Source organism: Aphelocoma coerulescens, chromosome 12, assembly GCF_041296385.1.
Source record: "Aphelocoma coerulescens isolate FSJ_1873_10779 chromosome 12, UR_Acoe_1.0, whole genome shotgun sequence".
Taxonomy (NCBI): domain Eukaryota; kingdom Metazoa; phylum Chordata; class Aves; order Passeriformes; family Corvidae; genus Aphelocoma; species Aphelocoma coerulescens.
In genome coordinates, this window is record NC_091026.1 from 16,290,621 (window position 1) to 16,302,771 (window position 12,151).

The window sequence follows — 12,151 nt, forward strand, 5'->3', positions numbered from 1 at the left end:
GGTTCTGTATCTTTTTGTTTAAAATTCATCCCCACACAAATTAGTCTGGTGTGTTCAAACTTCCTATATAAACATTTTACCAAAATTCTGTAATAAATAAATTACCCTCAAAAATCTACTGGATATACAAATAAATCTGCAGATTCTCTGTTCAGCAGAAGCAATAAATCCTTCCTCTATCACATACAGTGTTTACATTTGCCTAGGGGCTCTAAAACATTATGAGATGAAACGATTTTCCTGTTCCTTGGTGTCTGACTGCCATAGAATTTAAGTGTTTCATGAATTTAATTGTGAGGAGAACAGTTTAACATCTTTCAGCCTCCTGTGGGAAAATGGAAGGAGGAGCCAACTTGATATTGCCTGGAAAATGATTCATATTTAAAATCCAACAATGATTACTGTATCGGGGGAGGTTCAAAAGGGCAGCAAATAACCTCATGTCCATTAAAGATCTGTGCAAACTGGCAAAAGAAGGATTTGGTATCATAAGTAGGGCCTAGCCTTCTGCTTGTGGTAGAGTTGCATTCCAGGTTGCATAGATATCTTTATTTATGCAACATTAAGCCAATTTTCAGCATTTTCCTGAAAATCTATTAGTTGCTTTTAAGCTCTCTGAAAGGTATCCTATTTCATTGCAGGAGAATTCATCTGCCATGCTCCGAAGAGAGTGTTTGTATCTCTGGCAACTAAAAGCTTGCAAAAAGGCAGTTGCAATCTTCTGCTGGAGCAGAGGTAGATGAAACAAAAACTACTACTGTTGCTTAGATGTAAAAATTCTGTTTTCAATGGAAAAGATTGTTCTGACTTACCTTGATTACTGAAATCAAGGAAAACATAACTTCAGTCTATCAAACCATTTTTGTACAATTTAGGGAATGAGAGAGAGGATTCCTGTACAAACTGGGAAAGAAAGCAAAACTAAAAGTTGTATCTCCTTACACATACAGCCCTTCACATTTTCAATTTCCCATCCCTATTTTGTTTTCTTCATCCTCTTTTATTCACCTTTTTTTTTTTTTGCAAGAAATACAAGAAAGAATTCTAATGTATTGTGTATGATCCTTTATTCTGACTTCCCTGCTTGGTGCACAGAAGTCAGGGTGTGACATGAACAACAATTTGAGGTACAGAGCCTGCAGTGGATTCTTGGATTTTATTCAGGACTAAATGACAACAAAATCTTTGAAAACCTGAGAAGAAGGTGGGGGTAGTAAAAGGGATGTGTGGGAGAAGAGGAATATAAAAAAAGAATTAAAACAGATAAATTTCAGTTGGCAAGTGATAATATACTCTTCAGTTTCCTAGCACTAAATTTGTAGCTTCCAATGTTAGTTTAGTGATGGATTCTGCATAGGAAACTTAACGTAAATTAGCTATTATAAATTTGTTTTCTAACAAGAAAAAAAAATTAAATATCATCTTATAAATTTTGCTAATGTGTTTGGTAGTGAAGCAGAATCAGCAGTAAGAAACAGAATACTGCTGACAATTTCAGTGAAGAAGAAAATCGATCAAGTGTAATGTTATCATTCCTTATTTACTGGGATAATTTGATCCCGACATTCTGCACCGTGATGGGCATGGCTTGCTTTGTTCAAGATGTTACCTATATTATGTCTTTGGGAGCTGTCTTCTTCCTTTGCCACCAACTTAATAACAACCATTTAACACACATGCATGGGAAGCAAGTGCTTCCAGGGTTCCTGATTGTTCCAGCACCTATGTGCAGCTGATATGGAGACAAATGAATCTGCTTCCAGGGACACACTGTCTGAAGCATTGCTTTGGTTCATTAAAGCAGTGCCTGAGCAGTGCTCAATAAATGCTCTTTATCACTGAAAATTAGCAGTGGTGTGAGCAGGTCAGTTGAACTTTGAAGCTACACTCAGGCTTAAGAAAGACAGTGTCTGAGTTTTGGGAATTGGGAGAAATAAAAATCTGAAAGCAGAACAGCCTGGAGACTGGAGCATTCATTCCTGCATCTCTCTTAGGGTGGGACTGTGCATTAGCAGATGGCAGCCTAAAAACAATATGTGCTGAGAGAGCTCGAGATGTATGGCAAGATTTTCAACACCTACGCAAGCGTTCTGAAGAGTATTGTCTGTCAGGGGTGGCTCAGGCATTCACGAGTTGCTTTGTGTGGATTTCTGCAGCTATTATCTGCCAACGATCAGCCAGGAGATGTTGGAGGCAAATTCGAGGCAAATTTTTACAAAATGGAATACGATAACTAGTCACAATATTAATCCCTGAGCTTTGATGTGAGCCTTGTAAAACACATATAAAGCAGCCCAGGCCCCTCTTTATTGGTAGATTGTGAAGATGGGTTGGGTTGTGAGAGGCATTAGGAAATTGTGACTGAAGAGCAAATTATGATCTTGCCATCTGCCTGGAAGGAACTATTATATAGGGTTTGCTGTCAATCAACCAACCTGTTTTGGAGCAAAGGCAGAACAGTATATGATTTTTTTATCCTGCTCATTTCATGCACTAATTCCCTACTCAGAAATTTGCCATTTCCAGCACCAGTCCAGCACTCTGGGCCCTGGCTGCAGCTCCCTGCCTGGTCCTGCAAGCAGGGAGATGAGGTGTGGAAGAGAGTGCTTAGAGTGTTTTTCTTAAATAGTGACAAACCCATAGCTGTGACAAAGAGTGCAATCTTAATTGTTTAAGCAATGGCATCAGGGAACATCGTCTACTGTATGCCACATATTCATGATAATTCTAACTTTTTTTTGTTCCAGTGGGAGAGCTTTCCCTCAGACTCTCATTTCCACCCTCTTTAATTGTGTCTTTTGTGTTGCTTTATGATATTTTTTTTTGGTTGGCTGGGGGTGGGTTTTTTCATGAACATAACTGAAGGCAAAAATTGTTGCTGTTTGCCTGCTTTATCTTTTCAAGGATTTTCCTACTAACCCTGGGCTATAGGACTGCACAGCAGTGTATTTCATCCATAACTACATTTCCTTATGTAGCACCTCTAATCTGAGGATGTCCAAGCATGCTAAAATAGGTGTGTGGAAGCCACACTGTGCCCCTGCACAATTCAGAAGTAATAAACTGAAGTATAATTTAATATCACAGAGTGATTCCATTATAAGAGTCCACACTGCAGGGGACAAGTAGCACAGAAACCTCTCAATTTGTTAATGTTTTTTTTTTTTTTCCCACCACTGTCTGTATTTATGATAAAGTGGAAGCAAATACATGGGTTTGCAAATCAGCTGTTTGGTCAGTCCCCTGGTGCAATGTAAGAGCTGAGATTTGCTATGGAGCTGAGGCCAAGGCAGAGTTAGAGGACTTTAAAGTGCTATTTTCAGGGTACCACCTGGGCTTACAAAGACCAGAAGTGCAACACTGCAGAGCTGATCTGGCCTCTTGCATTTTCCTTTGGCAGAGGCAGCAGCCAAAGCTTCCTTTCCAAAAGAGGTGCTGGGCTGTGCCAGGATGTGTATGTGATGTGCACTGGAGCACCCAGGCAGACCTTTGTGTCTGGAAACATTTCACAGCCAGGAGATGTCCTGAGCTCCCTGCAGTTATCCCTAGCACAGCACCACCCTGGCACAGAACTGCCCTAGCATGTTTCCCACATCAGCCTGCTTGTGCCTGATCATTGGGATTTACTCTAACCAAAATAACACTTTGCACCTGATGGTGTTCTGAGGTTTCAAACCAGCTCCTCCCTGTATTCAGGTGGTTTGAGTATGTAAAAGCTCCCAGTAGGGGGGAAGGTCCTGAGAGGAAGAGGTGGGTAGTGGTGGATGCAGCTGAAAAGTCTGGGGGGAAAAAAATTAAAAAAAAAAAAAAAAAAGGGGCAGTCTAAACTAGAGGAGAACAGAGACAAGAACTAAACCTGCCTGTGACTTCAGGCTTATTTTTTAGTTTGTTTGTTTTGAGATGGTGTTTGGGAAATAAGGTTTTGGAGTTTGTGGAGTGGCTTCCTGGTTGTGTTCATGGTTTGGGCTTTGAGTGTTCATGGTATGTTGGGGGGATTTTTGCTTCTCACAGTGATGGGATAACTGGAAAATGGTTGATGTGTTTTGGAGTTTTGGTCTGTGTAACAACTTTTTGTATGGCTTTTGGCTGCTTTTCCTATAATTGTCCCTATGCTGGGAGAAGGTGGAAGGTTGGCTGGGCTGGGGAGGTCTGACACAGAGGAGAGGGGGTATCAAGCTGGGGCTGACTTGCTGCAGTGTTTTAGGGGGAAATTTGTTTCCTAGACATTCCTGTTTCTATGCTGAGGTCTGAAACATGTGAAATTTGATAGAGGAGGCTTATTTTAACTGCTGTTGAAGCCTCCTTTTTTTATCGCTTCAGGATAATGACAGAATCACAGAATGGCTGGGGTTGGAAGGGGCCTCTGAAGACTATCTAGTTCAACCCTGCTGCTCAAGCTGTTGAAATAACAATGGAGACCTGATTTTTTTATTGTTTAACTGAAATTTGGGAAGATAGTAAATGTAGAGGGAGTGAATTTAAACCAGTGACCATATCTGAGCTCACCACAGGGAATTTGCTTCCCAAAGTTTCTGAATGCCTTTGCTTCTCTTGGTTTTATTTTATTTATGTTGTTAATATTAAAAATACCTGCACCTTCATGTAAAAGTTGACTTTTCAGCAGCAAAAGTAGATGCTAAACCTGTGCTTGAGGACTGATATTTAACATAATGAAAATGATACATCAAATGCCAAATGTCCCCTCTGGCTATAGGTACACTAATTTTCAGTTCATGCAGCCTCTGACCCATGATTTGTCCACAGTAGGTGGATCTTGCATGTAATGTGGTTTTAGCTGGTCTGGAAAAGCAGCTGCAGCCTGACAAAAGTAATATTTTTTTTTTTTTTAACTGGGAATATTTCAGTACCATTTTATGTAATGGGTTCAACCCAGCTCTTTTAAGAATCAGCTGGAGGCTCTGAGTTTGTGCTGGGAAGAAGTAGGGAATCCATGAGAAGATTCTGGATTTTCAGATCAGGATGATCTCTCCAGCTAATGTACAGATAAAGGATAATAGCATCACAAGAAGCCATGAACTGCTATCAGTTCATAGACTGTTTTAACTTGGATTTCTTTGCTTTTTGGTATCTCTGAACTGAAACTAAATGGAGAACTCACACCATTTTATGATAGTTATGTTTACCTGCCATGACATCCTGAGCACAATCATTATTTGCTGGTTATATTTTAAATGCATTGAGTGCTATTGAAATCTTTTTTTGCATGATGATAATGTACTGCATGGATAATTCATCTTGTTAATCCTTAGCAAGTGCTGATCTTGTCAGCTAATGGCAAGTTCTAGATAAGGGTTGAGACTTTTTGTGTGCGTTGTCCTACATATTTTAAAAATAACTGGGACACAAACTTTTGTGATATAAACTTCCCTGACAAATATAGATGTGTTCTTTTTTCTTTCTCTCCCCTCTTAGGCATTGGAAAACTGTAAAAAGCAGAATCGTTGCCTCCCAAACACAGTAATTGTGAAGACCAGACATCCCTCTAACAAGGAGTAGCCACATGTTTAAGGTAGGCTGGCAAGAGTAATTGTGAAAATACTTCCTTTTATGATCTGTTCTCACTTCTCCCTGCTTTTGTCAATATTTAGACTTTTCATTTAATTCTTTTTTTAGTACAAGCTAAATTCTTCTTTTTAGTACAAGCTACTTATTGTGTTATTGTGGTTTTTTGTTTGGTTGGGGGTTCTTTGGTTGGTTTATTTTTCCCTATGGTTATGCCATCTTCCTGATTGAATCTTCCCTGTATACTTGGGGATGGTTGACAAAACTGCTGCTTCTGCCAAGCAAGTTTGGTGTGGCTGAGGCAGCAGAGGGAGAGAGGCAGTGCAGTGACGTGCCATGAGATAAGAGGGTGGAAAGGAGCCACCAACTCTGGGTGCCAAGTGCAGCAGGTGGAGCATCTCCTCTGAGTGTGTTGTGCTGCTGCCTTGGCTGATCCTCCATATCCATATGTCTGCACCTGTGCTGGAAACAGAGCAAATTTCCCAACATCCTGTTCTTGAAGTGGGACAATAACTGTCTGAACCAGCTCCTAGGATCCCATGGGATGTGGCTTCCCTGCACGTGTTGTTCAGGTCTGCTCTTTCATGGTGTCTGTGGTCTTTGTGTTGGTCAGTGGAGGCTGTGGTCACAGCCAGAGAAATCACCAAATATATCCTTGGTGGTTTTTTCCTTCATGAAAAATGTAGTATCTTTCTAGCTAAGCTGTTCTTGTTTGCCTTAGGAAAAACACTGCATCTTTTCTTGTCACTGGAACAAGCTATAGGAGAAGAAACCCTGACAATACAGACAGGAGGATTTAATGGTGTCATAGAAGACATAGGAAGGGCAAGAAAGGAAATAGATGCAGTTTGGTCATTGAGGCTGGATCAGATATCCTGCAATAGAGGGAGAAAAGTGGTGAGGACTGAGAAAGGGAAGTTTCAGGGAAAGGAATGTTTTCCTGGGAATATAACAAAATTTCTAAATGGGAAATGGAGTACCTGGCTGAGCAAGGGGATGTGCGTGCTGAGCATCCAACACTGCTGCACTCATGCACTGAATGTAGTTTGTGTTTGTCTGGGCCAAGCTGTGTCCACAGCTGGTGTCCAGGGAGCCCATAAAACTTGTGCTCTCCCTGTACCAAAGGAATCCTGCTTTATTCTTTGTGCTTCCTGTTCCACTAGGGAAAAGGAAAACAAGCAAGAGCAAGAAACACAGGGAGGCTCAGGGCCTTGGAGGAGGATTTCTTGGCTGGTTTTACTCTGGGCCTCATGGCATTGCTGTTCAGGCAATCACACGTAGGCAGCTCAATCTTTACATGCTCAGCTGCTGGTTTTCCATGTGGGATGGTTCCCAATGGAGAAAAAGCTCTGTGGGGAGGTGAGGGGGCCAATCTGCTCTGACAGCTTTTTTTAAAAAGCTTCCACAAATGTTGTGAACCTAGGATGAGTGTCAGAAATCTGGCTCTTGGTGGAATTGAGGTAAAACTTGCTGTAAGACTACACTTGGCTCACCTGGGCAGGAACGCTTAGGTAGGGAGGAGCTGCAGTGTGCAGTGCTTGTTGCCCAGGCAGCAGCCAAGGTGGAGTCTGGGATATGGGAAGGAGCTTTGTAGGGTGGGTGGAAGCAGCTGGGAGGGGTGGAGAACACAATCTGTGAAAAGCAAAGCTTCATTGTCCCAGGAACACTAGAACTGAGGAGCTTTGCATTTCCAAGGTGGTGAGACTTCTCCAGACCCTGTGAAATACACGCCTGGGATGTGTCGTGTTAAATCTCTGCATGGGGAAAAGGCAAGTGTGGGGGAGGAGGAGAGAGAGGCAGAGGAGGCAGAATGCAGAAAGCAGAGGCCAGAGGCCCCTATTTGGGTGCAAGCACCAATCTGCTGTCTGCGTGAGCCTGCCTGAGTTGCATATGCTGTCCTTTTCTGTGTGCCCAGAAAATTGTGATAAATAGAGGTTCAGGCAGGGAAGAGCATTTATTTTTATTTGCCTATTTTTGTCATTCACTTGGCATCTCTAGATGAATGGTGGAAGCAGAAGGGAAAGGCTGTTCTCCTTGTGCATGCAGCCCTGGGTGTGGGGCAGACTCTCAAAGTCGCATTCCTGCTGACCCCTTGCAACCTACCTTCACCGTGGAAATATCACCCAGTGTAATTGTCTGCTCGTGGCAGCTGTGCCAGCAACCCCGTGGAGTCTTCCAGTCAGAGCTGTGGATAGGCAGTTTCCATGCTCTCTGACTGGGATAGCTCCGGTGCTGGTCTCTGTTCTCTCCTCTGTGTCCCATCAGGTGTCAGAGTGGGGGTGGAAGGACCTTCTCCTGACACTTCACCTCCCAGCAGTCAGATGCAGACCACATAACCCAAGGGGTGTTCTGCCCTCTGCAGGGCTTGGATACATCCTGCCCCAGTGCTGCCAGGAGCTGCTGTTCCACAGGACACAACCCATCCCCTTCTCCCTTCTGTCTTGAGACAAATTACTTTCAGCCTTCCATTTTCACAAGAAAGCATTTTGAAATGTGCAGACTGCTCACTTGTGTCTTTTTTCCCTTCCTATTTTCTCTTTCCAGTGTGTGTGTCAGTAGCCCTGCATTCAATATGGGCCCGGGGGGGCTTGTATAGCATCATCCCCTCCCTGTCAAAGCCAAGTGAGGAGGCTGAAGTAAAGCCCTGAAGCGTCAGGTGAATATGACACTGTGCTTAGCAAAGAGGGCAAGAGGAAAATGTTTGTCTTGTTAGTCCACTGAAAGTTAAAATTGGCAGCAAAGACATCAAAGCAGGTGTGAGGATGCTTCTGTAAGACTTGCCAAGGACTCCTGTGTTCCTGTCTGATGCTGGGAGCCAGGGCAGGGGAGAGGCTGCAAGCACAGCCTGTTTAATACTCTCTGTCCCTCTGATCTCCCCCCTACCCTGCAGAAGCAACATGTCCCCTGTTTCTGCAGAGCTTGTCCTGAGCAATAGCAGCATCTGTCAGGGGTTATGGTGGCATTAGCCTCATGGAGCTGGGAGTTAGCAGTGCTTGGCAGAGTGACAGTTCTGCTGTACCTTACATAAATCTGGATCTTGCATAAATCTATCTCTTCCTACTCTGCCAAGGTGTGTGGTCACAATTTGCCCGATTCTTCCTGCTGTCCACAAGACCTCTGAGTTTCTTAGAGCGTTATATTTGCTTCTTGAGACCCTTCTCCTTCATCTTGCTTCACACCTCCTGGCTCCATACCCTTTCACTTGTATCTTTCCCACAAAGCCCTAGAAGGGAGGTATCTTAAACAGGTGTTTATTGTATAACAAATTCCCATCATCTGCCCCTCCTCACAGGTGCTGCAGAAATCTCCCTCTATTCCTATGGAAAGAGGGAAGGTCTTGAGCCTCTCTGTGGCTTTGGCAGCAAACCCCAGCAGCCTCCACTTGCTGACCCCTGCTCTGGGCTGTGCCTGATCCCTGGTAGCTACAAGGTACCTATCTTTTTCAGCAGTACTTCATGGTACTTGGTTGCCTCTCAGCTGCTTTTTTTGAGCTTTCTAGAACCTTCTGAGGCCAGAAAGTAATAAATACCTCAGTTCTTTGCCATCTTTCAGTGTCTAAGGAAATTCTTTAGGAGAACAAGAAAATCTTTATTAAACATACCATTATATCCCCAACCATACTTGTACTATGTGTTTTCAAACAAAGCACCTGAAAAGAAAATGTTGACCTCTTGAAAGCATTTCTGGTCACCATGAGGCTTGTCCTGAGCCACTCTCTTGTCCCCAGCTCTGCTCAGGGACCTGATGGGAGCCCCCTGCTGTGGTGGCCTGTGCTGTGGGGATGGTCTGTGTGCCAGTGCTCTCCTGTGTCACTTTGTCACATGCACCTGCCACCAATTGCTTCACTATTTTAATGCTGCAATAAAGACCTGCTCTGAGTGTTGTGGCAGAGACCAGTATAACATTCCTGTTGGTCTGCAGGGTGAAGTTCTTGGTATGTATTGCCCAATAAAACACAGCAGCTCCAAAGGACCCTGTGATCTGTCAAGTAAACTCATTGCACCTCTTGGTGAGAGTCTCCACTGAGGTAGATGTTCTCAGGTGCTGAGATGGAGGTACTTGAGTGTAAGGGTACTTAGTGCTGTTATTATTTATGATTGTTTGGTGTCTCGTGCTGGTGAGCAGTGAAGGTGGCACACTCTTCTACCACAGGTTATCCAGGGGAAAAAAAAATAATCCCACATTGTGTTATAGCACACATCCTGAGCTCTTAAAATGGAAGTTTCTGTTTTGTCTCCAAGCCCTTTTTCTTTTGTAGGCAGACCTAAGAGCTGTAATACCAAGTGAATGGTATGTACTAAGTCCATACAATGGCTCTTTGAAAAAAATAATTACATATGGTACAAGAGGGAGAGGAAACCACTCCATTCCTGTAAATGGCTACTTAAAACATGGAGAATAAATAACTGTAATAAATAATCTGGCATAGCTGAGCTTCAGCATTTGGGAGTAAATCAGAGCTCTTTCCCCATTGTTCGCAGAGATGCCTCAGAAATGGAGTTGGAAGGAAAGATTCCACTCAGTTGTGGCAAGGTGTTGGAAAGCCCCTGGGAGCGTGTAGGAGTCTCCTGCTCTCCCGTGTGCCTTTCCCTGCACCACTCTTCCCTGTTCACAGGCATGTGATGCTCCCTGTGCAAGGGAAGAGACTCCCTTAAGTCTCGCTTTCCTCTCGTGAATAAGTGCCAGAACAACGCTGGGGAATAAAGGCTCTGCTGGCAGAACTAGCGAGTCCCCAGATCTCTCCTTGGCTGCCCAGCCCCTCGCCTCCCCCGGCGCTGGTCCCCTCCTGCCCATCCCTACCTGCCTCTCGCAGCCGGCGCGCCCGCTCCCCTGCGCGGTGCAGGCTCTGCTGCCGCTATTTAAATGCAGCTCCAGTCGCTGGCGAGCGCCTGGCTGGGGCTGGTGAGCGAGGGCTGTGTCGCTTTAAGGCACATGTGATACTCTCCCGAGCAGGGATGTGTTGAAATAGGCTCCGGCACCTCCAGCATCCGACAGCAGCGCACGAACCGCCGCCTTCCTCGCCGCCCGTGCGGAGCCGGGGCTGCGCTGCCCGCACACGCCGGCTGCTCCTCGCCCTGAAGTGGCCTGGAAGCTGCAGATCATCTCAAGATCGCCTCAAAGGGCTCGTCAAGCAGAAGGGGATACTCGGAAATGATTTAAAGGTGAAAATGAGAAGGTTTCCACCCCTCAAACCTTGGCCACTTTTCTGACGGCAGTCTGAGAGCTCAGATGTCTTCTTTACTCTGGAAACAGGATTTGTAACGAAAAATCATTTTTTTTTTCCTACTTCTAATCCTGATAAAGAAGATTATTGGGAAGCTATAAAAGAAATCCCTTATTGTGATACAGATGGATTTAAAAAAGTATTAGATCTTTCCGATGAACACTACTAGAGTGCTCTGCTCTTGGTTGGATTACTCAGGTAAGGAGCTTCCTCAGGATTTAAGATTCAGAGAGCAGATCTGGAACTCAGACAATAAGTGGAAAATATTCACTGCTGTGTTTCTGTACTAATGCTAAGATGATCTCTGGGTAAAACTGTGTGTGTGACAGTTTGCTGACAAACAAGTGCATGAAGAAATGTTTGTTAGAAATGCTGGGTTTGAGCAAAGGTAGTTGGAAATAGTGCAGTTTGAGAGAGGATTTTATATTTAAAAGAAGCTCAAAAACTAATAATCAAGGCTGAGGGCATAAAGTAAGTCTGCTGTCCATGTGCTGAGAACATGATGCCGGAGAAAAGACACAGGAGCAATTAGCAGGTTGTGGAAGTTTGGCTTTGCTTCGCTCTTTGACTGGGATTTTTAAAGTTTAGTTTAAATAACCTGAGTAGCTGAAATTCCCCTACGTGAGGCTCACCTTTCCCTTTGCCTTGTGGTATAAAAAGCACGGGAGCACCAATTATGACAAGAAGGTGTTAATTCCTGAAGACACAGGAAGCCTCCCGGGAGCTCCCTGATCTCAGGGGATTGAATCTATTTTGCAAGAGATAAATGGGTCTAAAAAGAGAGGAGAAAAAGTGCATTGTATACTGCAAAGCAAACAGTTGGAAATGAAATTAATTATACACCACGCAGTGCATTAAGAACTCAGTACAGAGAAAGGAAGAGCCTCATGCTGATCAAAATAATGTTTTTGATATTCTCTATTAATTATACTTGTAAGTTTATGTGGTTCATTTCAACTAATTAGACTTAAAAAGCTTCCCAAAGACTGTGCTGCTTTAAAATCAGGGGAAAAATAGGTTTATGTGCATATATTTTATTAGCATTGCATTCCACTATTTTAATATTGTTCATCTTCCTACTGTAGAAATCCCCTGGTATCACATACAGACTTTTTTATTTTTTTGGTAAGGACATGATTTTTTCCATGTGAGAGATTTAATCTTTCAAAGTCTTTCTTGCTCTGTGAAAATGATGTTCAGCTGATTGGATTATTAGATAGAGAGCAGCATCCCGTCATTGGCTGAGTGAGGAGAGTGCCTGAAGTTTGATTAATTTGGCCATCTGAAATGCAGCAGAAGGTGCTGTTAAGGGAACTGGACGATGTGTAGCGTAGCTGAGCCTTGCAGAACTCCTGATCCTTGCAGGCACTGAGAAAGAGCTGCTGAAGTTAACAAGTCAGAGGG

At 43.6% G+C, this 12,151-nt stretch overlaps 1 protein-coding gene across 21 annotated transcripts in view; it reads left to right on the plus strand.

The window, feature by feature from the left end:
- The first annotated feature begins 3,675 nt into the window (after positions 1–3,675).
- Positions 3,676–12,151, plus strand: part of TAFA1 (TAFA chemokine like family member 1) — a 219,923-nt gene continuing 211,447 nt past the window's right edge. For 14 of the 21 annotated variants that reach the window (XR_011154708.1, XR_011154701.1, XR_011154706.1 and 11 more), the window contains exons 1-4: positions 3,804–3,981; positions 5,434–5,530; positions 10,477–10,685; positions 10,828–10,945. Coding sequence is in view for 4 of the 21 variants with exons in the window: in XM_069028014.1 (XP_068884115.1) it covers positions 5,522–5,530 (9 nt within the window). In the remaining 17 variants the exon portion in view is untranslated. Of the gene's footprint in view, positions 3,751–3,803; positions 3,982–4,764; positions 4,829–5,433; positions 5,531–9,781; positions 9,814–10,476; positions 10,686–10,827; positions 10,946–12,151 lie in introns of those variants that run through there. The other 7 variants (XR_011154714.1, XM_069028016.1, XM_069028013.1 and 4 more) reach the window with 5 other exon arrangements.